The 26754-nt window shown below is 55.8% G+C and overlaps 2 protein-coding genes across 2 annotated transcripts in view; one reads left to right on the plus strand and one right to left on the minus strand.

The window, feature by feature from the left end:
• The window catches only part of MGRN1 (mahogunin ring finger 1), a 54433-nt gene extending 44422 nt beyond the window's left edge, over window positions 1-10011 (minus strand). Inside the window, 1 exon segment of the mRNA XM_082644895.1 lies at window positions 9796-10011. Coding sequence (XP_082501021.1) covers window positions 9796-9883 — 88 coding nt within the window. The 5' untranslated portion in view covers window positions 9884-10011.
• Window positions 10012-15986: 5975 nt separating this feature from the next.
• UBALD1 (UBA like domain containing 1) lies at window positions 15987-20707 on the plus strand. Its single transcript, XM_082645233.1, has 3 exons — window positions 15987-16205; window positions 19607-19669; window positions 19992-20707. Exons 1-3 carry the CDS (start codon window positions 16086-16088, stop codon window positions 20343-20345), a joined length of 537 nt encoding a protein of 178 aa, XP_082501359.1. The 5' UTR covers window positions 15987-16085; the 3' UTR covers window positions 20346-20707.
• The last annotated feature ends 6047 nt before the right edge of the window (window positions 20708-26754 follow it).

Genomic DNA, 26754 nt, shown 5'->3' on the forward strand with positions numbered 1-26754 from the left:
GCCTCGGTGAACACCACCGGCTGCAGACTACAGACAGAGGGCTGCTGGGGATGCCCTAAGGATAAAAGGAGCCGATTATGCAAAGGAGCTTTACACAGGTGACAAGACACCTGATAAACCTCCCTGCTGTGTGAAAGCCTTACCAGAGCAGACACTGAAAGGAAAAAGCTTGCACCTCCTCGCCTTCCATGGAGGGAAGAACAGTGAGCTGAGAACAGCTCTGACCAAGCAAGGACTCTGCTTTGCTGAGTTCCTGGAAGGCGCTGCAGCCGCCTCTTTTGGGGGGAGGGGTCCTCCCCAGCTTCACCCCTTTTCTGGACACAGCCTCCACCACTGGTGGGCCCCAGCTGCCACCAGAACACGCAGCTCCCAGCCCCTGGACCCGGCTGGTTGGCCGCAGCGAACACCAGACTGTGCTGGGCCATCCCCACATTCCCCTCCACCCCACCCCGGGAACTGGACCCAAGACCACAGGATTCGGTCCTTGAGGGCCTCCGGTGGGTGAAGTCAGCTCTATGCCTGTCACAGCAGCATGATACTGAGGCCACAGAGGACGGGGCTCTGTGTTCTGCTTCTCCTGGCTTCCGGTGCTTGGTTCCCCATCCTGGGTTCCAGAGACACTACCCACCAGAGTACAGTGCATTCCATTTCTGCCTAAGAGAGTTGGCATAAATGCCACAGACAGTCAATCTCCAAAGAATTCAAAATGTAATAAAAAGCACTTAGAAAAGCACTTCTGCAAGTAAGTGAGACAAGAGAGACAATCCAATATATTTTTTTAAATGCACAATCCAATATTTTTTTTTTAAATGAACAATCCAATATATTTTTTTTTAAATGCAAAAGACCTCACAAAAAGAGGAAGAGAAATGAATGGCAATTTACACACAAAAGGTGCCCAGCCTCACTGGTCATCAGGGAAAAATAAATTAAAACTACCACAAGACATCCATGGCTAATATGTAAGAGAAAAGCAACAGAATAGAACAGACACAGACACAGACACAGACACACACACACACACACACACACACACACGACACCAGCCAGCACTGGTGAGAACACAGAGCCCCTGGAACTCACGCTCTGCTGGTGGGAGCGTGAACGGGCTCAACCCGCCACAACATTGTAAAAGCTGTGGACTCCGCACACGCGCACCCGAGGGTGCCAGACCCACTGCCAGGTATAAAAACAGACCCAAAGAGATGGGTATCTGGGATTGTCAAGATGAGACACAGAAAGTAGAGTGGTAGCTGCCAGGGGCTGGGGGAGAGGGCAATGGGAGTTACTGTTTAATGGGGACAGAGTTTCAGTTTCACAAGAGGAAGACTTATGGGGATGATGGTGCAGGTGGCTACACAGCAGTGTCAATGTACTTAATGCCTCTGAACTGCACGCTTAAAACGGGTAAAATGGTAATTGTTATGTGGAATTTACCACAATTACTTTTTTAAAAGTGAAAAAAAAAAGGACCCAAAGAAATCAGACTCCTGGGAACCAAAGCCAGTCACAAGAGTGTCCACCCAGCATCATTCACGAGAGCCCAAACCGGAAACTCCCCGAGCACCCTCCATGTGAGCTCGTGGATGAACACACGGTAGCGCCGGCAGACACTGGGATGTCACGCAGCAGAGACAGGAAACCGACTGCAGCCCCACTGACAGCGTCCACCCTCTCATCACCCAACGTGCAGCCAAGAGCATCCACTTCTGTTTATACCAAGTTCAGAAACAGGCAAAACTCACCTCCACTGGAGTCCAGAGGGAGCCTCCCAGGGAGGAGGGGGCAGAGATTGGGGAGGGGCACCGGGGGCTTTGGGGGCTGCTACTCTTCTATTCCTTCAACACGCCCACCTGGTGATGGTTCATCAAGCGGAAGCTCCTGACCTGTACGTCTCCTCAATATGTTACACTTTGGCTGTACATGTACACACCTGCATACACCACACGTTTTCTACAGCACTGAACTGAATATAACTCCTTCTTTCGATTCCCCCTAACGCACCGAGGGCATCTGGTCACTCAGGGCTATCACAGGGGCAGGAGACCCAGGTAACAGAATGCGGCAGTTATCAGAACAGTGGACCCCCCCGGAAGGCCTGCTCTGTGGGTGCCGGGCCCCCAGAACCAAGCCAACGCCAAGTAGGATGAAAGGATGAGAAAATGGGTTCTTTGCAAGCACTGCACACACAGGGGTGGACAGATGTTCCCGTGTCAGTCGTTCCCAAGCCTCTACCTCCCCTCCCAGCTCGGGGAGAGCCGGCCAGGATTTCTAGACAGCGAGTGGCCCGCCCCCCATGCTGCTCCACACCACTGGCTTGTCTGCAAACAGCAGGGGTGCGGGCCAGGCGGCGGCTGGGCCTGGCTCCCCCAGCTCTGGGGAGCTGGGCAGACGCGGACACAGTTGGCAGAACTGAACAAGTCCACTGTTATTCACTGAGCCTGAGTCCGATGCTGTGTGGGTGACATGTGTGGCACCACTGCCCTGCGTTTTACAGGACAACACAGAAACGTGAGGCCTGATGGCTGTACCTGACCACATGGAAACACGCATGGGAAATGCCCACTGGACGTGGCCCCGTGCCAGCGTCTGGCCGCCGGCACCGTACTCGGGAGGCGAGGCAGGTAGCAGTGGTCACTACCTGTGGGGTCATCCAGGAAGTGCAGGACGTTCCCAGGAAACTGCCAGGCCCCTGAAAAACACAGGCTCGGCTGGACCAGGGCTTGGTCCCTCCCTACCAGCTCCCGTGGACTCACAGAGTCAGGACTGAAAGGGGCCTGGGAGCAAGCGACCGGCTCAAGGCCACAGGGCAAGTCACTGGCATGGGGCCGCTGGACTCTGAATCCAGTGCTCCGCCGTGGCTCTACGGGCAGGTGGAGGCAGAAGACCCCTCGAGGCGGGCTCACTCGCCCAGTGCCGAGTTAAGCTCCGCCTGTGCCACCCTGCTGGTGGAAGGGTGTGTTGTCAGCACAGCGAAGGCCACCCCAACAGTGAGGATGAAAACACACGTGCACACACACCCCTTTGATGCTGGGCAGCTGGGCCCTCCGCGCCACGACCGACCTCCTGGCACCAGGTGAAAGGCCTGCCAGCTGGCTGGCCAGTCTAACCAGCACAAGCCCGGCTTCTCCCACTGACCAACAGGAGAGTGCAGCAAAACCCAGGAGCCGGGCGAAGGATGCAGGGACCTCCGGGTGCTCAAAACCCCGAGGGCAGGTGACACAGCAAACCTCAGCCCCAGCGGCCACAGAGCCCAAGTGCCCACCGCAGGCTTCTAAACCCAAGCAACTGGCTTCTCCTTCAGGGAGACAGGTCCTCAGACGCCCACCCCCCATGGCCAACTTAAAGGGTTTTTGTTTCTGTTGTTTTGACCTAAAATGTAACAACTGAAATTCCGAAAATACAGCTTATTTATACAGCTCTTACAATGATAAAATCCAAACCGAGTTCATGTGAGCAGAAGCACAGAACTAGTTCTGCTATGTGAACGGGCACAGGTGGCACGATGCCGGTGATGATGGCGCAGGACTCTAAGCACGAAGGTGAAACCCCCGCGTGCAGGTGGAGCCCTTTCCCCACACCCCACCCCTCTGCCACTGACCCTGGGGCTTGGAGCACAAGCTCACTGCCTCGGGACAGTGATGGGGCCCAGGGACCCAGAATGTCCCCAGTGACAGAGGACGCCCTCGGTGACACAAAAAGTCCTCCCTCGTCTTACAACACCTGCCTCCGTTCTTTCCTTCAGGCACCAATTAACCAGAGTCGGCAAGGCCCCACTTCAGAAAGGGCAAACTCAACACAGGCTGCAGCACTCATGAGCAGACGTCTCTAGACTGCCACCAACGCCAAACTACACACCAAAGTCTCCTGGCACACACCTCAGGCCCCTCATCGCGTGGCCGCAGGCCCAGGAGTCCCCGGACCCCCGCCTGACACCCCAGGGTATCCCCGGATGCAGCCCAGTCTGAGCAGCTTATACACTAGGGAGAGGCGGGTTGCTTTCTGCAAGGCCTGCTGCACAAGCATTTATTAAACACCTACCGTGTGCAGGCCCAGGTGCTGGGAGACAAAATCAGCCTGATTTCTAGTTCCTCTGCCAAAGAGGACAAAAGTCTAGTGTCACGAGGACATGGCAAAGTTCCAGTGAGATAGAGGAGGTAAAAATGCTCTGAAAGTACACGCACCGATATACAAAAAGTTTAGGTCTGGGGCACAGTTCGCCCCCACCTCCAGGGTTAGTGGATCACATGGCTGATTGCCCCTCCTGATGCTTCTCTTGGGTGACCTGTCCCTACCATGACCTCCCTCAAACACCAGGGCAGGGCAGCCCACATGGCTTTAAGACACATGAGGGGGCTTCCCTGGTGGCGCAGTGGTTGAGAGTCCGCCTGCCGATGCAGGGGACGCGGGTTCGTGCCCCGATCCCGGAAGATCCCACATGCCGCGGAGCGGCTGGGCCCGCGAGCCATGGCCGCGGAGCCTGTGTGTCCGGAGCCTGTGCTCCGCAACGGGAGAGGCCACAGCAGTGAGAGGCCCGCGTACAGCAAAAAAAAAAAAAAAAAAAGACACATGAGTAACAATAATAACACAGGAGGAGGAACAACCAACCATGGCAGCCAACAACAACGACCAGGCACTCCTGTGGGGACCTACTGTGCTCCACGCTTCCGTCTGCAACCTTCTCTTTAAGAACTTGACCGAGGTGTCCTAACGCCTGCCGTGACCCTTGGCTGGGAACCAGCCAGCCGTGTGATCAGGACAAGGGACTGCAGGGCAGTGGAGTGCAGAAATAAACCCTCACATTTATGGTCAGCTGATCTCTAATGAAGGTAAAAAGGCAATGTGATGGGAAAAGAATAGTCTTTTCATCAAATGATGTTGAAATAACTGACTATCCATATGCAGAAAAAACCCAAAACCCTAAATCTTCACCCTAAACCATACATTAAAAAATTAACTCAAAATGGATCACAAGACTTAATGTATGAGCTAAAACTATAAAACTTCAAGAAAAAAAAATAGGGGAAAATCTTTGTGACCTTGAGGTAGGCAAAGATCTTTTAGATATAACTCCAAAAACATTAACCATCAAAAAAATTGATAGGGAATTCCCTGGTGGTCCAGTTGCTAGGACTCCGTGCTTTCACTGCCAAGGGCCCGGTTGGGGAACTAAGACCCCCCAAGCCACGTGACATGGCCAAAAAAAAAAAAGAAAAGAAAAATGATAAATCAAACTTCACTTCACCAAAACTTAAAATTTTGCTTCTCAAAAGACACCATTAAGAAAATGAAAAGACAAACCACAGACTGCGAGAAAATATTTGCAAATCACAGAGCTGATAAATGAACTGTATCACTGTATCCAGAATCCATAAAGAACTCTTACAACTCAAAAAGACAATCCAGGGCTTCCCTGGTGGCACAGTGGTTGAGAGTCCACCTGCCGATGCAGGGGACACGGGTTCGTGCCCCGGTCCGGGAAGATCCCACATGCCGTGGAGCGGCTGGGCTCGTGAGCCATGGCCGCTAAGCCTGCACTTCTGGAGCCTGTGCTCCGCAATGGGAGAGGCCACAACAGTGAGAGGCCCGTGTACCGCAAAAAAAAAAAAAAAAAAAAAAGACAATCCAACTTTTAAAAAGTGAACAAGACTAAAAGAGCCAACCCCCAACACACACACACACACACACACACACACACACACACACACACACACACACACACACACACACACACACACTATACACAACGGCCAATAAGCACATGAAAAGATGCTCAAGGGCTTCCCTGGTGGCGCAGTGGTTTAGAGTCCGCCTGCAGATGCAGGGGGACACGGGTTCGTGCCCCGGTCCGGGAGGATCCCACGTGCCGCGGAGCAGCTGGGCCCGTGAGCCGTGGCCTCTGGGCCTGCGCATCCGGAACCTGTGCTCTGCGGCGGGAGAGACCACAACAGTGAGAGGCCCGCGTACCGCAAAAAAAAAAAAAAAAAAAAAGATGCTCAACATCATCAGTCATCAGGAAAACGCAAATCAAAACCACAGTGAGATACCTCTTCACACCCACTAGGATGACTATAATTAAAAAGGTAGGCAGGGCTTCCCTGGTGGCGCAGTGGTTGAGAGTCCACCTGCCGATGCAGGGGACACAGGTTTGTGCCCCGGTCCGGGAAGATCCCACATGGCGCGGAGCCGCTGGGCCCGTGGGCCGTGGCTGCTGAGCCTGCGCGTCCGGAGCCTGTGCTCCGCAGCGGGAGAGGCCACGGCAGTGAGAGGCCCGCGTACCGCAAAAAAAAAAAAAAAAGGTAGGCAATAATAAGTATTGACAAGGATGCTGAGAATTTGGAACCCACATACACTGCTGGTGAGAATAAATGTAAAATGGTGCAGCCATTATGGAAAACAGTCTGGCAGTTCCTCAAAAGGTTAAACAAATGACCCAACAATTCCACTCCTAGGTGTATACTAAAGAGAACTAAACACACCAAACAAACGTTCAGCGGCATTATTCATAATAGCCAAAAGGTGGAAACACCCCAAGTGTTCGTTAACTGGTGAAAAGATAAACAAAATGTACTATAACCATACAGTAAAGTACAACATGGATGAACCTCAAAAACAATGCTAAGTGAAAGAAGCCAGACACAAAAAAAGACTACATGCTGTATGATTCCAGTTATATGAAATGTCCAGAAAGGGCAAATTTTAACGACAGAAAGCAGATCAGTGATGGGGTAGGGGTGAGGGTGACAGCAGAGACTGCTTGCAAACAGGCACAAGGCAAGGAAACTTTGATGATGGAAATGTCTACAACTGATTGTGGTGATGGTTGCACAATTCTATAAGTTTACTAAAAATCTCCAGATCATAGGTTTACAAAGAATGAGTTATACGGCACACGATTGATACCTCAATAAAGCTGTTATGAGTAAAATAAATAAATACAATTTTAAAAAAGCAAATGCTGTTAAATTCAAGCTAGGTACTGTTGTAGGGCATATTGAAAACTTCAAAGTAAAAGAAAATTGGACAGGGACTTCCCTGGTGGCACAGTGGTTAAGAATCCACCTGCCAATGTAGGGGACACAGGTTCTAACCCTGGTCTGGTAAGATCCCACATGCCACGGAGCAACTGAGCCCGTGCGCCACAACTACTGAGCCTGCGCTCTAGAGCCCGCGAGCCGCAACTACTAGAGCCTGCATGCCTAGAGACTGTGCTCTGCAACAAGAGAAGCCACCGCAATGAGAAGCCCGCGCACTGCAACGAAGAGTAGCCCCCACTCACTGCAACTAGAGAAAGCCCGCACGCAGCAACGAAGACCCAACGCAGCCAAATAAATAAATTAAATTAATAAATAAATTTATTTTTTTTAAAAAGAAAACTGGACAGGAGATTTTAAAAGTCCTCACCATACACACACACAGAGGTAACCATGAGATGATGGATGTGTAAATAACCTTATTGTGATAATCATTTCCCGATATATACACATATCAAATCATTGCACCTTACACCTTAAACTTACGCAACGATATATGTCAATTATATCTGAATAAAGCTGGAAAAAAATTGGACAGTGTTACAGAGGTGTTAAAAAAATACTAGCACCCACTGATTCTTTCTAATATAATCAACAAAATTGACAGAGACCTGAAAAGATAACAACTGTCTCATAAATTGATTGTACAGTCCATGGTCCCTAAAATCATCTCAACCCCCCTTCCGTCCCCAGTCCATGCTTGGGGACACATACTCAAGTACTGCTTAGGTTCCAGACTGCCTCCCGGAATAAGGTGGCCCGAGGGACAGGAAGCAGAAAAGACAGCCTTTGGACTGGAGAGGCTGAGCACTCTAATCACTGGCAGCAAAATCGAGGTGGCCCATGGAACTCACCTGGGTGCCAGCCCAATAGATTAATTGTGGCTGACTCAGGTGTCCACAGAGTGCACCTGATTAACAAGGTCTGCCAAACAGAATCCAAAAGCAGTGCTGTAAGTGCCTTGTATTTGTGGTTTTGTCCAAATGCCCAACTGAAGGGACATCAGGTTTGCTCTGGTCCCAGGTGACAGGAGGTACCACCTTAAACTTTTTGATATCTCTTCCAAGACACTGCTAACTGCTATTAGAGTCTATGTCATTCACTTAATTTACTTTTTGAGCCATTATAGCAGCTAACATTTTTCAAGGACCCTTAGGCGCTAAGCACTGTTCTGAGCACTGTATCCTCATCAGCCCATTTTACAGATGAGGAAACCATGATCCAGGGGGCTAAGCAGCTTGCCTAAGATGACTCAGCCAAAGACGGGCTGGAAGAACATCAGAGATGGATGAGGATGACTTCAAACAACTGCTCCATCAGATCTGGGGATGTCAGCCTCCAGGGGATCTCTATACCAGGCTGGGCTGCCCTGTCCTTGTGCCTGGGAACAAGCAGGCGTGGAGATCTCCCATGCCTAGTAGGAAACAGAGCCCTCTGCCCAGCTCTGACTGCATCCCCTCCGACTGCCCCGAACTGTGCTAGTCTCCACTCCCTTTATTTCTGGTGGTCCCAGACACTTGCCTTCTTTCACCTTCCAAAATGAGGGTGAAGCAGTTCTCAGACTTGAGTGGACATCTGACTCACCCTAGGAGTGGGTTTTAAATGCAGGTTCCTAGGCCACAGCAGGCCCCAAAAAGTCTGAGGCAGGGCCTGGGAAATGCATGTTAAACAAGCTTCCCCACTGTTGGAAGCAGGTGGTCCTGGACCATACTCAGAGGAAACCTGGCCCAGGGGATGCCCACAGGCCAACTGTGAGGCCTAGAAGACCACGAGATGGGATCAGATATTTCAGAAGCCAGGATCACGAGGCCCCAGTCTGAAAGTCTCCATGATGTCCAAATGCCCTGTCCTCTTTCTTCTCTCCTTTCCAGGCAAGTGACCAGACGAGGAGATGGAGCATGAGGAACCCGAACTAAAGTTCCAGGGCAGGCCACACTCCTCATCAGAGGCAGAAAAACAGTGTGGATGGGTACAACTGGTCTGGTAGTCCGACTCATGGTCCTGTACCCAGATGAGCTTCCATCCAGCTCTGAGACCTTGGAAAAGTCACTTCCTCCCTGGGGCTCAGGTCTTTCATCCACAAAAAAGGAGACTGGAGAACCGGGTAGGTCCCCTCCAACCATTCCATGGTTGTCCAGCATGGACTCCCAGCTCCTCTTCCACCGACAGTAATGCCTCCTTGGGCCCAACCCCCCTCCCCACCACCCACCCACCAAATACAAGCGCCAGGTCACAGGAGAGCTAAGCCTCTGTCTAGACCGGACGGAGAGTGTCCAGAACCACTGGCCGGGTGTTCACAAGAAGCCACCAAAGAAAGGGAAAACCGGCGATAGAATGATGTCAATCTTTTTGACAATGACCACTTTGTAAGCACAAGCGAAGCATCGGGCACCGTGCTAAACCCTCCCAGGCGTCGCGCCCCGGAACCTCACGCCGGCCCTGGGGGATTCCTATTGAGCATACCCCAGTGTGCATACGAGGGAGCTGAGGCGCGCAGGAGTGAGTTGACTGACCCAAGGTCACCCAGCCGGGACGAGGCAGTCAGCGCCGTACCGACCCACGCCCCGGGGTCCGGATGGAGGGCGCGTGGAGCTCCATGCAGGGAAGCTGCAGGAAGGGCCGCGGGCCGAGCAGAGCCCCCAGCCCACCCTCCGAGGAGGATCGTGCGCCCAGCCCCGCCGCCCCCTGCCCGCCCCGCGCTCCGGCCCACGCCTCGCTGTCCGCACCCGGGGCCGAGACCCGGGCCGAGGCGGCCGCTCACCGGATTTCGGGGGGTAGCGATAGGCCGAGTTCGCCTGGATGTCGATGTCCTCCACGCCCGCGATGCGGCGACTCAGGATGGAACCCATGGTGCACGGCGGGCCGGGCCGAGGCTGGGATGGGGGCGGCGGCGGCGGCGGCGGCGGCGTCCTCACGCGGACATGGCCGGGACCAGGCCACACGGACGCTTGCCCACGGCCGCGGGCGCTCGGCCTCCGAGGCCCCACCCCCGGATCGGCCCGGGGCCAGACGCCACGGCAGCCCTCCGCCCCCCGGGCCCGAGGCACCTCGGGAAATGGTGTCCCCTCGCCGCCGAGGGTGCCCGGTGGCGGCGCGGGATACCCACCTAGGAACTACATTTCCCAGGAAGCTCCTCGCCCGGGCTCGCTCAAGTTGTTGACAAACGGTCCGGGACAAACCAAATGGACCTGAGTCCAGAGGGGAGGAACCATCAACCACACTGCAAACTATCCTTCCCTTTGCATTCCAAGCACAAGACTAATATTGTAACTCTTTAGCCTTTTAATAATCTGTTCATACATAGATCTTGCTAGGAACCAACGCTTTCCATTTACTCCCTCTCTGAAATATCTCCCGGAGCATGGTTCTCCCCACTTCCCAGGGTTTAATCTCCTGGCCCGGCCAGCAGAGGGCAGACCCTTACCTGCCACCAGCAAAGAGCTGCGATGGAACCCAAGATTACCTGGAGCGGTGCACACAGGGGAAGGGAAGCACCTTTTCCAGAACTCTAGGCATCTCTCTGGCTCCATGTCCAGAACAATTCTTTGAAGACATAATTTTAAAGTCCCCCGTGGAGGCAGGAGACCTCTCCCCATTTTACATATAGGGAAACTGAGGCACAAAGAAGGGAGGGGGCCACACATAAGGGTGCTCAAGTTTACAAGAATCAGGGTTAGAGTTAAAGCCTCCTCGCAGATTGCAATGTACTTTCTTGGCTTTGTGACTCACATAAAACTCTGTAAGCAGGCCAAGTGAGGATCTGTTTTTACCTACTGTTCACTTGAGAAACAGCAGTTCTGAGGAAGAAAGTGACTTCCCCAGACAAGCCTGTCTATCCAGAAAGGAGCTAGGGAGGGCAGAGGCTGTCTAAGAGTCTCAGATGGTAAATTCACCACAGTCCACATTAAAGTGAGTCCTACACCTTTCCAGACGCCAGAACCCAGAATACAACCTTCCTATTTTCAAGGGACCTGGGAAGCCAAAAGTAATAAAGGAAGTAAGGGACTTGTGTGATTATAAGGGAGAGTCCAGGTCTTGGAGCCTGATTTAACCTCTCTGCCCTGCAACCAAGATCCCCATTTACTGAGCACCTATTATGTGCCAGACATTGGTGTTGAAGGCTATGCACATATTCTCTCTTTTAATTCTCTGTTGTAGGTTCTATTTTCATTCCCAATTTACAGAAGAGGAAAGAGGCCAGGAGAAGTGAAGTACCCCACTCAGCTTCCATAGTAGGTAAGTGGTAATAAAGCTGGAATTTGAACCAGGCTACTCCTTTTTTTTTTTTTTTTGCGGTACGCGGGCCTCTCACTGTTGTGTCCTCTCACGTTGTGGAGCGCAGGCTCCAGACGCGCAGGCTCAGCGGCCATGGCTCACGGGCCCAGCCGCTCCACGGCATGTGGGATCTTCCCGAACCAGGGCACGAACCCGTGTCCCCTGCATCGGCAGGCGGACTCTCAACCACTGCGCCACCAGAGAAGCCCCAGGCTACTCCTTTTAATGCCACACTCCCCAGCCCCTACCACCCCAGAGACAGGAATGCTCCAGTGCCAGATTCCCTGTCTCTTGCCCCCAGATGGGCCTGAAGACATCCCCACCCCATGTGACCTATCTTCCCTTACTTTAAATTTCTTTCTGTTGAATCACATATCACTGTTGAATCATATATACACAAATAGGTATACCAACACAGCATTCAATTTATCGGTCTCCCTGCTTGTGGGGAGGGAAGGAGAGTACTGAGGGCCCAGATGTTCCCACTGAAAAATAACCCTAAGAGCATGTCCTCCCTAGAGATAGTGGGCCAGGGCAGTCATTTCCATGGGCTGATGTTTGATCAATTAAACATTCCTCTTAATAGAGCTTTGAACTTCAGGTATATTTTTCTGTGCTTATCCATGCCCCAGTGGGAGACAGGCCCTTTTTGATTTGATACTGGTTCTACTATCAACATCTTCGCTGGTTCACTTATTTATTCAACAAATATTTATCATGCAGCTACTATGTGAAAAGCAATGAGACAGGCAAAGAGCCAGGAAATAGAGATTAAAGGGTGAAACCACCAGATATGAAACATCTAGTGAGGAAACAGACACTACAGGCGAACAAGTGTATAAATACAAAATGTGGTGGGTGCTATAGGGGAATGGACTGAGGTGCAGTGAAATACTAGGAGAGACCTACTATTCATAGGGGAATCAGGGAAGGCTTCTCTGAGGAAGTGACATTTAAGCTAGGACTTGAAATACAAGAGCCAAGCAGGCAAACACTGAGGGAGCAGGCAGCCAGGTTCCAGGCAGGGAGAGCAGCATGTGCAAAGGCCCTGAGGAGCTGAGTAAGATCAATGAGCTCAAAGGCCAGTGTGGCTAGAATTAAGTAGGCAGGAGAGTTCAGGAACAGAGGTCAGGAGTGAGGCAGTGGCCAGATCTGAAGGCCCCTCAGTCAGCCAGTATTGGGTCCTTTGAAACATGAAAAAAGACCCTAGGCATACTTCACAGCTAGTATGAATCCCTCAAGTCGACTTCTCAAGCCTTCTGAGGGGGCAGGATCCCTGCCTATTCATCCTTGTGCTCCCAGAGCCAGGCACCCAGTGGATGTCTGATAAACACATCTGCGGAGTGACTGAAGGAATGGAGGTGGAGAGGAGCCCGGGGTCCTGGGCCTACCATCAACTGGCTATGCCAACTTTGCCAAGGTCCTCAACCTCCCTGGACCTTAGGTAAGATGAAGGCATTGCCATAAATCCCTTTTATACCTCCATCCCCCCCATCTACTGGCCCCAGCTGTCAGGCCCAATCCGAGCCTGCTAAGAAATCCAAAGTCCACTCTCTAGCCAGGCTGATCCTGGCTGAAAACAAGGTTGTTTTTTCCTTCCCCCTGCCCCTGGGAAAACAAGCTGGCTGGGGGGACATAGGGGCCAGAGAGGTGACCTTTGCTCCTGCTAGCCCCACCTGCCCCACCCAGCCAGCCAGCTGGCCTGGAAGAGCTCCTTCTGGGCTGAGCAAGTCTAGGCAGGTAACTGAGTGGTGCCCAGATGAGAGTGAGGGAAGGGGTGAAGGTACTTCCTGCCTCCCTAAGCAAGAAAAGCCCCCAGTGGTCCCTGCCAGGACAGTGCCCACCCTCCTTGGCCAGAAACACACCCTGCTGGCCCACTGGGTGTCTGCTCTTCTCCACTGGCTCTGAACACTGTCAAGAGTGTAAGGAAGTTTGGATTCCAGCCTCAGTTTCCTTATCTGTAAAATGGGCCTTGGGTTCCCTACAGTGGTCCAGATGGAGGCAAAGAAGTGAGTACTAAAATGGTGCTCTGAGCACCACAGTCATTAATCCCCCAGAGCAGTCCTGGGAGAGTTCTGAGCTGCTACCTTGGGTTCTACAAATGAGGGAACTGAAGCTCAGAGCCAGAGAAACTTGTCCCAACATCAGAGTCATTAAGTGGCAGAGTCAAGACTGACACCCAGGTCTGTCTGGCTCCAGAACCTGCTCACCTTCCACCATACCCTGTTGCTGTCCCAGTAGTAAAAGTGATAGAGGTAATGACACTCAGAACTACCCACCCCGTGCTGTGCTGAGCGCTTTGTCCACATTAATTCACGCTTATGATGCTTTGTGAAGGGGAGGGGCCATTTTTAATAAGAGCAGAACTCTCCTGGCACCATCAAGGTTTGCAAAAAATGGTGCAGCCTGAGTGATCCCCATGTGGCAGAAAGGGGCTGAAACCTTATTTCCCGAGTGGACTTGGGAAATAAGTCCCAAGGTGACTTCTGCCAGGGTTGAGGCACCCACCTGAAGGGGACACTGAGTCCTCTCCCTGCCAAAGGACCAAGCTCCCATCTCCAGCCCTCAGAGGCCGCTTAGTAGTCCCACTGCTCCAGGCTCCCCTCCCTCCCCCAGCTATCCCGATGCCCCAGCCTCCCCAGAGCCCCCATAACCTTGGGAGCCTTCAGGTCCTGTCCACCAGTCTCCCATCCCCCTCCTCCTACCAGTCAAAGCCAGAATCCCCGGGAAGGGTTGAGGGACACAGGAAGGGTTCCTCCCAGAGCCCTGCAGGTCCTCCTCCTCCCCCCCAGGGTGGGGCAGTTCCCTCCATTCAATCTAATTCTGCAACAAATCCCTGGGCAGGGACGGACTCCCCTGGAACCAGACACACCTAGAACATCGCCTGACCCGGACTGGTCCTCTCTGCCACCATCTGGTCTCCACAGTGCTCAGCCACAGTGATCCTAATGCACACAACGGATCAGATGTAGTAAAACCCCTCAGTGGCCTTTAGCCCACCATCTCCAAGGCCTGTGCCTGCTTCCTGAGGGTACTTTCCACACTTGCAATTCTACATCTCTTCTTGGGATTTTTCTTTTTTTATTTGGCTGCATTGGGTCCTCGTTGCTGTGCACGGGCCTTCTCTAGCTGTGGCAAGAGGGGGCTACTCTTCGTTGCAATGCACAGGCTTCTCATTGTGGTGGCTTCTCCTTGCAAAGCACGGGCTCTAGGTGCGCGGGCTTCAGTAGTTGTGGCACGCAGGCTCAGTAGCTGTGGCACACAGGCTTCGTTGCTCTGCGGCATGTGGGATCTTCCCGGACCAGGGTTCGAACCCGTGTCCCCTGCATTGGCAGGAGGATTCTTAACCACTGGGCCACCAGGGAAGTCCCTGTTCTTGGGATTTTTGATGCACGCCCCCACCCCACCCACCAGCCGACCCTTCTACAGTTTGTTCTCCGCATCTCGGGCCAGATCAGAGCCAGGAACAGAGTAAGGGCCCAATAAAGAGTTGCTCAACTAATGAAACTGGTGCCCAGGGAGCGCGGGGAACCGGGATAAGGTCATTCTGAGCCGGAGTGTCGAACCCCCAGCCCCAGCTCCGAATCCGCCCGGCCCCGACACTCCCAACCGGCAACGTCAACCGGAAGCGGCGCGTGCGGAGCTGTAAACACAGCCCGCAACACCCTACCCAGCGTTCTCTTCAGCCCCGCCCCCGCCCTCCACGTGACGCGCCCCGCCCGCCCCAACCCAGTGCCCGCCCCCGCTGTTGCCTCATTGGGCGGCCAGCTTTGTTTACCTAATATGGCCAGGTCCTAACACCTCCCGACAGCCCATTGGCTGAGGCGCGGCCTCACTCACTTGACGTCACAAGGACTGAGCGATGCAAATAAACCAGGGCATTCTGGGAATGGGAGTTCGGGGCCGCCCCGGAACTGGCGCCGCGCGGTCCTAGGGTCCGCACACTAAAAGCTGAGATTTCCGGCAAAGCACACGAAATTTTGCGTGGGAAAGTGCGAGCATCCTGCAGAGGGTACGCAGAGGCTCCAAAAGACTGCCGGTCTCGCCTACCTGTCTCGGTTGCCATCCCTTCCTCTGACGTTCCTCGGGTCTACTGTGTGCTTGGCGGAGCGCCAGGCCGGGGAGGGACCCGTGGTACAAGTGGGCGATGCGAGCTTGTGCCCTGGGTGTTGGGGAAACTCGGAAGGCTTCCTGGAGGCGGTGACTTTAGGCAGAACCCTAAAGGGCAGATTAATTCATTCACTGAACGAGCATCTGTAGGCGCCTACTGTGTGCCAGGCTTTCAGGGCCTTATGGCCCTAGTGCTGTTGATTTGTGCCAAAATTCTTGGCCCCTCCCCCTCCCCAATAGTGCGCCTACTCAACACAGAGGGATGCCAACCACACTGGGGTTCGGGATACTGGGATCTTGGTAAATACCCTGAGGCTGCGTTTGCGCCCATGCACAGTGTCTGTGGCCCCCGTCTCCTGACCCTCGTCAGTTCAGTCACGGGCCCGGGTACGTGCCCGTCCTGCTTCTGCACACAGTAGGCGCCCAACGCTCAGACACACCTTCGGCCCCGGCCGGGCCCGCGGCTCCCGGCCGAGCGCGGCGGAAGCGGCGCGGGACTACATCTCCCAGCATGCCCCCCGCGGCCCCGAGCGAGGCGAGGCTCGGTGAGTCAGAGCCGCACAGTAAATATTTGTATTAGCCGGAGCCGGCTCGCTAATGGTGGACGCGTGAGGCGAAGGAGCGCGCGGCGGCGGGAGGCCGGAGCGGGCAGGCGGCGGAGGCGCCATGTCCGTTAACATGGACGAGCTCAAGCACCAGGTCATGATCAACCAGTTCGTGCTGACGGCCGGCTGCGCAGCCGACCAGGCGAAGCAGCTGCTGCAGGCGGCCCACTGGCAGTTCGAGGTGCGCGGCCGGGCTGGGGCCGGGGCGCGGGTGTCCGTCCCGCTTGGCTACGCGTGCAGTGGGACATGTGCGGGCCGGTGTGGACACGTGCCGCGGCGCGCTCGGCCGGGGTCGGGCCCGCGCACTTGGCCCGGAGTCCCGGCGGTCGCGCGCCCCGGCGGCCGGGCCGCAGAGCGCACACGCGGCGTGCGGGTCAGGCCCCGCGGCGCGGCCGCGTCTACGCGGCCCCCGGAAACGCCGCCCGCTCGGGGTGGGCGGGAGGGGCAGTCTGCCCCCCACGGGCCCGAATCCCCGCCCCCCAAATTCCCGGGCGATCGGTTTCGGGGCCCCCCTTTTTGTGCGGGTAACGGCCAGGGCGGGGCGGTGCCGAGGCCCAGACGGACAGACTGGCGGGCGGCCGGAAGGAGGACGCCCCAGGCCTGGGCCGAGCTGGACCCACGCCGCCCCCGCCTTGGGAGCCGCAGGTTTGAGATAAGGGAGCCCCGAGCCCGCGGGTGGAGCCGCCCGGTGTGTGTGGGTCTCAGGGTCTGAGGATATGCGTGTGGGCTGGACAGCTCGGCGGCGCGTGTCCACGTACATGTGCATTTGTATTTACGCACGCGCCACGCTGCGTGTGGACATGTTGGCGCGCGCGCGTGTGTATGTGTGTGTGTGTGTGTGTAAACACGCAGTCCACCGGGGCGCGGGTGCGGGGTGTGTACCCACAGGTCGCCGTTTTGCAGACGGTGCTCTCGCGTATGCACACATGCGTACTCGGAGCCCCACACTACAGCTACGTGTGCATCTGTGTACCCTGGTCCAGAGGCGTGTCCAGGTGCTCTCCTCTGTGCTGGCCGGCGAATCTACCTGCACAGTGCGTGGCATGGTATACACGGTTCAGTAGCTTCTAGCTTTCAGCCAGCTGGGCAGGAGGTGGGGCTGCCCCAGCCTGGCCCCCACCTCCCCAGGCCTTCCTGACCCATAGGGCAGTACTGCCCAGGGCTTGTGCTGCCAAGAGGCCACCTGGCCTTCCCTACTCTGCCGCCCCAGAAATAACCCAGGATGGTATCTAGGGATGAGGCCAGAGCCCCTTGAGCTCTTCCCCTCACAAGTGTAAGGTCACAGCCCCAGCCAGTCAGTAGAGTCTGTGCCCAGTCCAGGCTTCAGAGCCTGGTTTCTAGATGGGGAGCAAGCTCAGGGAAGGTATTTGGGCCGTAGGAGGGACAGGGAGCCAGGGTACTCTGGAGTTCAGCTTCCTGGGGGTGGGATGGGGATCAGAATTGCTGCCCGAAGGTTGGGACAGTCTGGGGAGGCAGTGGCCTGTCTACCCAGGGGAATCCTTGCTCACTTTCCTACCAGAGATCTCAGGGGGACCGCTAACCCTGCGGTGGTCCTCACATCACAAGATGGGAGGCTGCTCTCTCTGAGCAGGTCCCACTCTCTGGCCTCAGTTTCCTCAGCTGTACCTGGGGCGTGTGAGTTGATCTCTAAGGAGTGAATGGCCAGCCCCCCTTCCAACCCCGGCAGCCCCACCCTGCAGGAAGCTCCCTAATCAGCCCGTTTGTCTCAAGAGCTGGATGTGGCAAAACTTGCAAAACCACATTCATGGCAGTTTGAGTCCCACATCTGCATACACGGCTCCCCCGTCTGCCTGGGGCTGGGCAGGCAGGTGTCCGGTGGGAAGCAGCCCTGCCTGTCGGCACTCTCAGCCCAGCCCACAGAGCCTGGCACCAGCTTGGCAGTCACTCAGGCAGCACTGGTTGGTGTCGCTTGGTCACAGGACTTGAAAATGTAACTTTGAAAATGGAAATGCCTGGGGAAAAACTGATCTCAGGAGGGGCAGGAGCAGCTTGTAGACTGGGGAGCTCTGATGGCCCCCAGGGCAGGAGCCCTGTGCGCCAGGCTCCCTGAGTCTCAATTTCACCATGTGTAAAATGGGGAGGCAGATAGTAGGGAGGTCTACTTAAGGTAAAAATGGATTATGAACATCCAGTCCTTAGGTCTTCCTGGGAGTTCTTGGGAGTGAGTGGGGTTCCTTGTGGTAAACTCCCCTCTGTGCCCTCCACCCCTGGCTGGCTGCACACTTGGACTGAGGGCTGGCGCAGCAGGAGGCCTTGTTTTGGGGTCATACTCTCTGTGATTCAGGTGTTAATGGGGACAGAAGGCTGCTGGAGGGGGACCTGTGTGCTTTAAGGTTGGGGGTGCTTTAGGAAGGCAGGAAAAGGGCAGCTGTTTCTCCCTGGAATCCTCACACACAGCAGTGGCCTTCAGAGTTGCCGTTGGGGGAGGAATGGTTTGGTGTGTCCCTTGGGGCTCCTGGGGGTGTGTGTCACAAGGAGGTGCTTAGAGATCAAGGCCCTCCCCCCAGCTCCCACACCCATGTTTGGGGACACTGGGGTAGGGCGTCTCCAGCAGGAAATTCCCAGAGTAATTCACTTGAATTTAATAATAAAACCCCTAGGGTAAGCCTTAGAAGCCAGGCTGGGTTTCTGGGTGTGTTGGGAGTGGGGGAGGGGCTGACAGCGCTGGGCTGTGGGGTGGTAAGCCCGAGGGGGGAGCCACGGAGGGCAGAGCTGCCCGCAGACCCTTCACACACTTGATGGGCTCCCTCACCCAGCACTTTCGCAAGAGCAGCTGGTTCCTTTATTTTCCTGGACGCCTCTCCTGCAGGGGCCGAACCAGGACACACCAATGCCAGCGGAGGCCACCCTGGGGCCCCTCCCCCCAGCCCCCCAGGGTCACTAGAGGAGCTTGTCTGACCCAGGCCAGCTGCCACCCCCTTTTCCACCCACTTCTCACAGTCCTGGGTGCAAACCCCACTTCAGCCTTCCTCCTGCTCCACCACCTTGAGAACATTCCAAGGAAGGCTCAGGTAACTGGACAGGGGTGCAAACCCCAGACCATCCTACTTAATTCCGGCTCTCCCAGCTGGACCGTGGATCTCCGGAGGTCACTGCTGCTAGGGAGGGGAACCTGCAAGCCACCTAGTCCCGTCTCCCTGTGGTGCAGATGGAGAAACCGAGAACCAGGGCAGGGTCCCTTGGCCAGCCTAGGAGAGGAGCAGGTGGGTTACAGACTCTCAACATCTGGGTGCCCTTGCCGTCATCTGGCTCATAGACAAGGAAACAGGCTCAGGGAGGAGTAGGCACTTGCCATCCATGGAGTTGGTGGCAGTGGGGCTAGAATCTGCCGGAGGCCTTTCCCCGTGAGACAGGCCCCCACGTCAGGTGAGCTGGAAGCACTTGGCAGCCAGGTGGCAGACAGTGTCATGAGGGTCCTCCCCACCCACCAGGCCTGCCCAGAGGTCCACAGCACCTCTTTGGGCTGTGGCGAGGGTGGAGGGATGACAGGCATGCTGCCTCAACTTGCCAGGCCAGGGCCACAGGGGTCCTGAGGATAAGCGTGGGCCTTTCTTCCCGCAGACGGCCCTCAGCGCCTTTTTCCAAGAGACCAACATCCCCTACAGCCACCATCACCACCAGATGGTAAGTGTCCCCTGCAGCCCCAAGGGCAGCCCCAGGGGCTGTCCCGGTTCGCGGCAGGGGGAAGCCACCCAGGGCCAAGGAAGGTGCAGTGGCTCTTGGCGACAGAAGAGCCACTGGGATGGGACTCCTGGGAGCCTGGCAGCAGGCACAGTGGGCTAGCCCATCTCGGGCACCACACCTTTCCTCTGTGAGCTCCTGGCTGGTGGACCGCCTGCAGGGTGGGGTGCCTCCAGGGAAGGGGCATGTGTCTCCTCGTGGGAGCCCGGGACCCTTCCAGAAAGGGGGTGCTCACCCCTCCCTCTCTGTTCCTCTTCCCCCACAGATGTGCACTCCAGCCAACACCCCCGCCACGCCCCCCAACTTCCCCGATGCCCTCACCATGTTCTCCCGTCTCAAGGCCTCCGAGAGCTTCCACAGCGGAGGCAGCGGCAGCCCGATGGCCGCCACGGCCACGTCGCCCCCGCCGCACTTCCCGCTCACCGCCACCGGCAGCTTCGCGGCACCCAGCTGGCCGGCTGCGGCCTCGCCCCCAGGGGGGGCACAGCACCACCAGCCGCAGCAGCCGCCCCTGTGGACTCCGGCACCCCCTTCCCCGGCGTCAGACTGGCCGCCCCTGGTCCCCCAACAGGCCACCTCAGAACCCAGAGCCCACCCGGCCATGGAGGCCGAGAGATAAGGGAGGCCCCTCCCCCCTCCCGGAGGCCAGAACCCCGTGGGGCGGGGGAGAGGACGTCTCTGCGGGCCCCCTTTACCCTCCTCTGTCTGCACCCCCATTCCCCAGAGCCCTGGCGGGGAGAGACCGGACCCTTGTGCCAGTACACAGGCTGCCCGCATGTGTACCCAGCAGCGCGGGCCTGCGGCACCCAGCTTTCATGGATTTGGTTCAGAGTCGTCTGGGTGCTGGTGGACAGAACCTCAGAGAACAAGCAGCCTTCCCCCGAGGACTCACCCGCCCCACCCCACCCCAGGGGGCTGCGGAGCTCCTTGAGGCTGGTGGGCCAAGATCCCCACCCTCGGGAATGCAGAGCCTTCTCCGCATGTGTGCGTGTCGCTGTGTCTGTATTTATATGTATGTCGCTCTTCGAGAAGCAACCTAGTTTATGGGGCAGCTGGACTTTGCATGTTAGAGTGAGCCCCCTCTCCCCTTGTCCGCTGTCCCTCTCCCCAGGGCCCTGCCCCTCTCCCCTGCCCCCTGGGCAGTCAGCCTTGCTGTTCCCTGCAGAGAAAAGGATTGTGGGAAACTCCAGGACTCTTCCCACCCATCCCCCAGCGCCTGCCTGCTGGAGCTGCCTGCATGCCTCCCCAGAGCCCGGGGGTACCCTATCCCCAGTTCCTTTCCCCCTTTTAACAAAGGAGAAGAAAGAGTTCCAAACCACCACCAGGCTCTGTGGTCTTGCCTCGTATCCTAAGCTTTGCTGCCAGCTGGCCCTGTGTGGAGGGGGAGGGAGCCAACGGAGCCCAGAGCAGGGGCCCACCCCCCAGTCCTGCCTGGCTCCACACCGCTCCTGTCTGTTGCTGTCTTTTCAACCACAACATGCTCTGGAATCTTCCTGCCCACCCCAGGCTTTTCCCATGAAGTTAGTTCCTGCCCTGTGTTCCCAGAACCCCTGCCTCTGTCTGCTCACCCTTCCCCCTGTCCGACTGGACAGATCCCGACCTCCAGGGCTAACAGCTGCCTTCCGGTCTGCCTGGGTTTCACAGAGGACTTTTCTTCCTGGCTTAGGGCCCCAGTGACTGGCTGCAGGCTGGACCCTCAGCCCAACCTCCAGCAAACATGCTGTGCGGGCAGGGCCCTCTCTGGGGAGGCACAGGCCACAGCACCCGTAGTAAGATAGCAGGCTTGGATGCAGAGCCCGTGGGGGCTAGCAGCAGGGACCGGACAAGGCTGAGCAGAGTCTAACCTGCAGCTCAAACCTTTGGTTGCTAAGGAGACGAACCACTCGGGCAACAGGCAGCGGATCCCCGGCTGCTACCAAGCCAGGCTGGGGCAGGCACCTGTTCTTGCTCCAAGGGAGAAGCCAGGGTGCCCCACTCTGTCCTGGGCAGCCTGTACCAGTGGAGGGCATCCCTGGGGCAGCTTTGGGAGAAGGTAGCCTCGGCCTTGTACCCCTTCGTGAGGAGCTGGAACGTGGGGAAGGAAGGAGGTGGGGGCCTCTGCAGCTCTTCACTGGCAGACCTTACTCCCTAATCCAGGAGAGCCTGCCGGCACTCAGCCCTCTGTGCACGGCATCTGGGTTGGGGAGTTCTATTTTGGAAGGTCTCCTGCTTGACAGGTGTCTCAGCACCTGCCATCAACAGTCCTGCTCTCGCTCCCCAGGGTTGCCGTGCTGCCACCCAGCCTCACCTCTGCCCTGTTGGAGCCTGGACAGGCTCTGCGGAGCACTGTCTCTCCCTGCTTATCACTGAAGACTGACCGTGGTGCCCCTGCTCTAGCTGTTCCTTATGTTCTGGAAGTGTGTCCTCACCTTGAAGCCCACCCTTATGGCCTTCAGAGGGGGCGCAGCTCTGCCTGGGGTGCCTGTGGTGAGGGGATTGCGGGATGGGGCAGGATGAGAAGGGGGAGGCTGCCCTAGGCCGCCTCAATCTTTACTGCAGCTTCTTCATCCTTTTGGATGGAAGACAATTCTCAGGGAGCTGCCACATCTCCCTCCAAGTGCAGGAAAAATGGTTTGTAGAGGCAAGTATTTCTGGGTTATCTGTAACAGTGTGCCTGAGCTCCCCAGTGCGCAGATTACTGAGGTGGCCGTATGTGTTGGAGCCACACAAGACGGTGTACAGTCCAGAATGTGCATTCAGGCTACCCCAGGTGGGCCCCTGGGTGGCCTGTAAGTGATCCACACCCTCGCTACTCAAAGTGTGGTTCCCAGACCAGCGGCATCACCTGGGAACTTGTTAGAGATGCAGGGCCTCAGCCCCCAGCGCAGATCTACTGAAACAGAATCTGCTTCTGACAGGATCCTCACGTGCCCAGTGGACATTCAAGGGTGAGAATGTCCCAACCTGACCAAGCCCAGTTCTGTTTCTGGAGGCCCCCACAGGCTGGGCCTGGAGGTCCCTGGTGGTCTTATTAGGGCTGGCAGGGACTTGAGGTTCCTGTAGATCCAGCTCTTCTAGCGTGGGCACTCTAGACATCAGAGGCTGGGTCCTTCTCTGCCACGGGCGCATCCTGTATGCTGTGAGATGTTGAGCAGTATCCCTGGCCCCTTCCCATGAGTAGATGCCAGTAGCAGCCCCCAGTTGTGACAACCAAAAATGTCTATAGGCACAGTGAAACATCCCCTGGAAGCAAAGTCACCCCAGTGGAGAGATCCCACTCTGCCTGTGGTTCTGTAGCTGGCTGCACAGCATGGCCTCCAGGGAGCTCCCAGGCCCCACAGCATCAGAATCCCTGGGGAGGCCCTGACAGTACAGTTTTAAACATTCCCCAGGATATCAGTGATCGACTTGTGAATATACTAAAAACCACTCAATCGTATACTTTAAAAACTGTATGGGGGCTTCTCTGGTGGCGCAGTGGTTGAGAATCCGCCTGCCAATGCAGGGGACACGGGTTTGATCCTTGGTCTGGGAAGATCCCACGTGCCGCGGAGCAACTAAGCCCGTGCGCCACAACTACTGAGCCTGCGTGCCGCAACTACTGAAGCCCGCACACCTAGAGCCTGTGTTCCACGAGAGAAGCCACCGCAACGAGAAGCCTGCGCGCTGCAACGAAGAGTAGCCCCTGCTCACCACAATTAGAGAAAGCCCGCGTGCAGCAACAAAGACCCAACACAGCCAAAAATAAATAAATTTATAAAAAACTGTATGGCATGACACTTATGTGTCATAGCTGTTATTAAAAGTAGAATGGCTCCCGGGTGATTCTGATGCAACACAAGTCCCTCATGGCAGCTGGGAGCCACCAGACTCGTGACCCTCCAGCCTGCAGAGCACAAGGGTCCCTTGGGTCCTTGAGGCAACTGTTCTGGAGGAGGGCCCAGGAATCTGATTTCTTTTTAAAATTTTTTAATAGACTTTAAAAGCAGGTTTTTTTTTAAATTATTTTTTTGAATTTTATTTTTTATATAGCAGGTTCTTGTTAGTTATCTGTTTTATACATATTAGTGTGTATATGTCAATCCCAATCTCCCAATTCATCCCACCACCACCACTTTCTCCCCTAGGTGTCCATATGTTTGTTGTCTACATCTGTGTCTCTATTTCTGCCCTGCAAACCGGTTAGGAATCTGATTTCTAACGAGGGCCCCAGGCACAGCGGGAACTGGAGCAGGAGGGGCAGAGGGCAGGGCTGGAGCTTTCCAGCAATGCTGAGGCCCTGCCAGGTGTGAGCATCTGAGCATCTCTCAGGCAAGCAAAGGGGGCAGGAAAACTCACTCAAGGGGAGCTAGAGGTGGGCCCACATAGATGCCACGTGACCCAGAACTCAAGGGCACCACAGAACCAGGAACTTCAATTTCCCCAAACCTGGAGTCTCAGAAGCAAAACAAGGAGTCAGTAACCACCTACTACACGTTCAAGTGTAAACTGGCTAAAAAGCAAAGCTGCTGATGGAAGAACAGAAGAGAGTCACATTTATAGCCATCCTCAGCTGTCCACCTCGGGCACCTCCTAGGAGCTGCCTCAGCAGCACACAGAGAAGACCAGCCTTGTCACCTCAAAAGTCCAGTCTCTGGGCTTCGTCACCACTAGACTTGAGCTCCAGATCGCTCTCTTTCCAAGATTCCATTGTGAAAACACCATTTGCATCCATGAGGTTGCTGGAAAGAATGTGATCGGAGCTCTCATTTCTGAAGAGGGTACATGGCAGCATGTGGGAATGGAGGCCTGGCCTCCCCAGGGGACAAGGGGTGGGTGGGCCCTTCAGGTCGGATGTTAAATGATCAGGGCATGGCTCTCTTAGGGGTTTGCAGATTCACAGGCCTCTGATGTGCGCTGTTGGGCTTGATTTGTCGGCCGGCACTTTAAAATCAGGAGAGTTAAAAAATTTTTTTTTAATTAAAAAAAAAAAATCAGGAGAGTTTACAAGAAACGCCTCACTTCTGGCTTACCTTGGAAAATTTGTAATATCTGGACCAAGTTCCCTTAAGGCCGCAAATGGTTGAAGCTGACCACCACGGTGGGGACATAGCTCAGCCTGTCCCTGGCCAGCCAGCCACTCCTCTGGCCACCATGGACATGTGCGTGTCCAGCGTCTGTCTTGCATCTGCTGGAATCTCTGAAGGGGATTTGCTCTTCATCAGAAGCATCTGTGGAAGTAAATGTCCTGCTCTGTGGGGTGGCAGGGTGGGGGGTGGGGACCTGGGGGGTCGGTGAATAGAGGCTCTGAAATGCTTTCTGTGGGCAGGCAGGGCTCCTCCTTCACAGCTTTAAAGAGAAAGGCTTGTTCTGAGATTCCCTTGGATGAAGGTGGATGCTCCCAGGGCCACTGAGAGCTCCCAGGGCTCTCTGGGAACACGTTGTGGCCGCTGCAGAAAACCACGCTGCTACGGAGACTGGCCCCCCAGCCCAGTGGCGGGCAGGGCCGTTGTGGCCCTGGTGGTCTCTGAGGGGCTTTTTATAGCAGGACTCATCTGAGGACAGATGAGGGTTTTGACTCCAGCCCCCTCTGCGGGAGGGGAGGGGAAGGCCCACTTCCTGGAGGCCTGTCAGTGGCGTAGCACGAGGTGCTGGGAGCCTGTTGGCAGAGTCCTGCTCTGCTTTCTGGGGCCATTTCTCATATTTATGAGGTGTAAATACTGGGGATCTCATTTTCTACGGATCCTGGGGAAGCCATGAGCAAGAGGAAGAAAGGGGAGAGAGAAGAGAAGCCCCTCTCTGGAGGTTGTGTGTGTGTGTGGAGGGTCTCTGCCTAGAGCTCCCAAATCTGTGGAAAGTCAGGGGTCAAGCCAGCCAAGATGGTGGTGCCAGGGGGACCTGTGTGTCCCTAAGAAGTCCCTGCACAGAATGTCCTCCCTCCAGTGCCTCCTGGTGGCCTGCTTTTGGGTACTGGTGGTGCCTTTTACCAAGGCAGATCATCTTGTTTGGGACACGTTTGCTGTCATCAGTTGTTTATACCTTAGGGTTAATGAGTTTGTGGTCTTTGAAAGGAAGAAAATGTTCAGTGACCCTTTTACTTGCATCGGTGGGTTGTGGGGCTGGGTTTGGGGGTGCAGAGCAATCACCACGCTGCACCTCGAGGCAGGACCCTCTGCTTGGCAGCAGGCATCTCATTCGTGCCCCTCATACCAGGCCAGCCCACATGCTTCCCTCTCCACATGACCGATTCATCTCAGTCTTTTGTTTTGTTTTGGCCGCACCACACCGCTTGCGGGATCTTAGTTCCCCGACCAGGGATCGAACCTGGGCCCTTGGCAGTGAAAGCCCGGAGTCCTATCCACTGGACCACCAGGGAATTCCTTCTCGGTCTTCAAACTGAAAGTTCCAGGGATCCCCTTCACTCCCAGGCAGACCAGGATGGTTAGTCACCCTACTCCTTGTCCAGCTTGGCCCTGCCACTGTGTCCCAGGCCAGGAGCTGTGGTCCCCCCTGCAGAGGAGGCGGCTGGACCCAGGGCCTCCAAAAATTCCCACTCTACTGACCCCATCCCCGGTTCTGTCTGCTCCCCAAGCACCTTCCCCTGCTGGGATGGGGTGGGCCACCCTTCTGAGCAGCAGCCCCAGGAGTAGGTGCAGTACCTCCCTCCCAGCTGCCAAGACCTGCAGTTCCCACCCCTAAGGCTAGAATAGGCGAGGCTTGTCCTTGGCAAAGATCCTGCCTGCATCTCCCACCTGGGATCAGGTCGAAGGTTGGCTTCCCTACCAACCCCCACGGAGGATAGAACTGTCATCTTCAAGATGGCTCCTGGCTGGCTGCAGTTGGGTTCCTGGTTCCCCACCTTTCAAAGCACCCAGGAGGCCTGTCAGTATGCAAAGGGTTACACAGTGACCTACCTGGGTCTTGCTCCTTGCTCCCTGGGCTGCAGGAACCCACTCAAGCACTGATTCCATTGGTAAATCTGAGAAATGGGCTGGGAAGGCAGCTACGAGGGGCTGAAAGAGCAGGGCTTGGATGCCTGTGGTTCCACACAGGTCAAGGCCGCAGGAGAC

This window comes from Mesoplodon mirus, assembly GCF_964341445.2.
Source record: "Mesoplodon mirus genome assembly, chromosome: 15".
NCBI classification, from domain to species: Eukaryota; Metazoa; Chordata; class Mammalia; order Artiodactyla; family Ziphiidae; genus Mesoplodon; species Mesoplodon mirus.

Coding starts and splice junctions, on each gene's coding strand:
- UBALD1 (XM_082645233.1), top strand. CDS start 16,086: ATGTCCGTTAACATGGACGAGCTCAAGCACCAGGTCATGATCAACCAG. Junction 16,206..19,606: donor CGGCCCACTGGCAGTTCGAG/GTGCGCGGCCGG, acceptor TTCTTCCCGCAG/ACGGCCCTCAGCGCCTTTTT. Junction 19,670..19,991: donor GCCACCATCACCACCAGATG/GTAAGTGTCCCC, acceptor CTTCCCCCACAG/ATGTGCACTCCAGCCAACAC.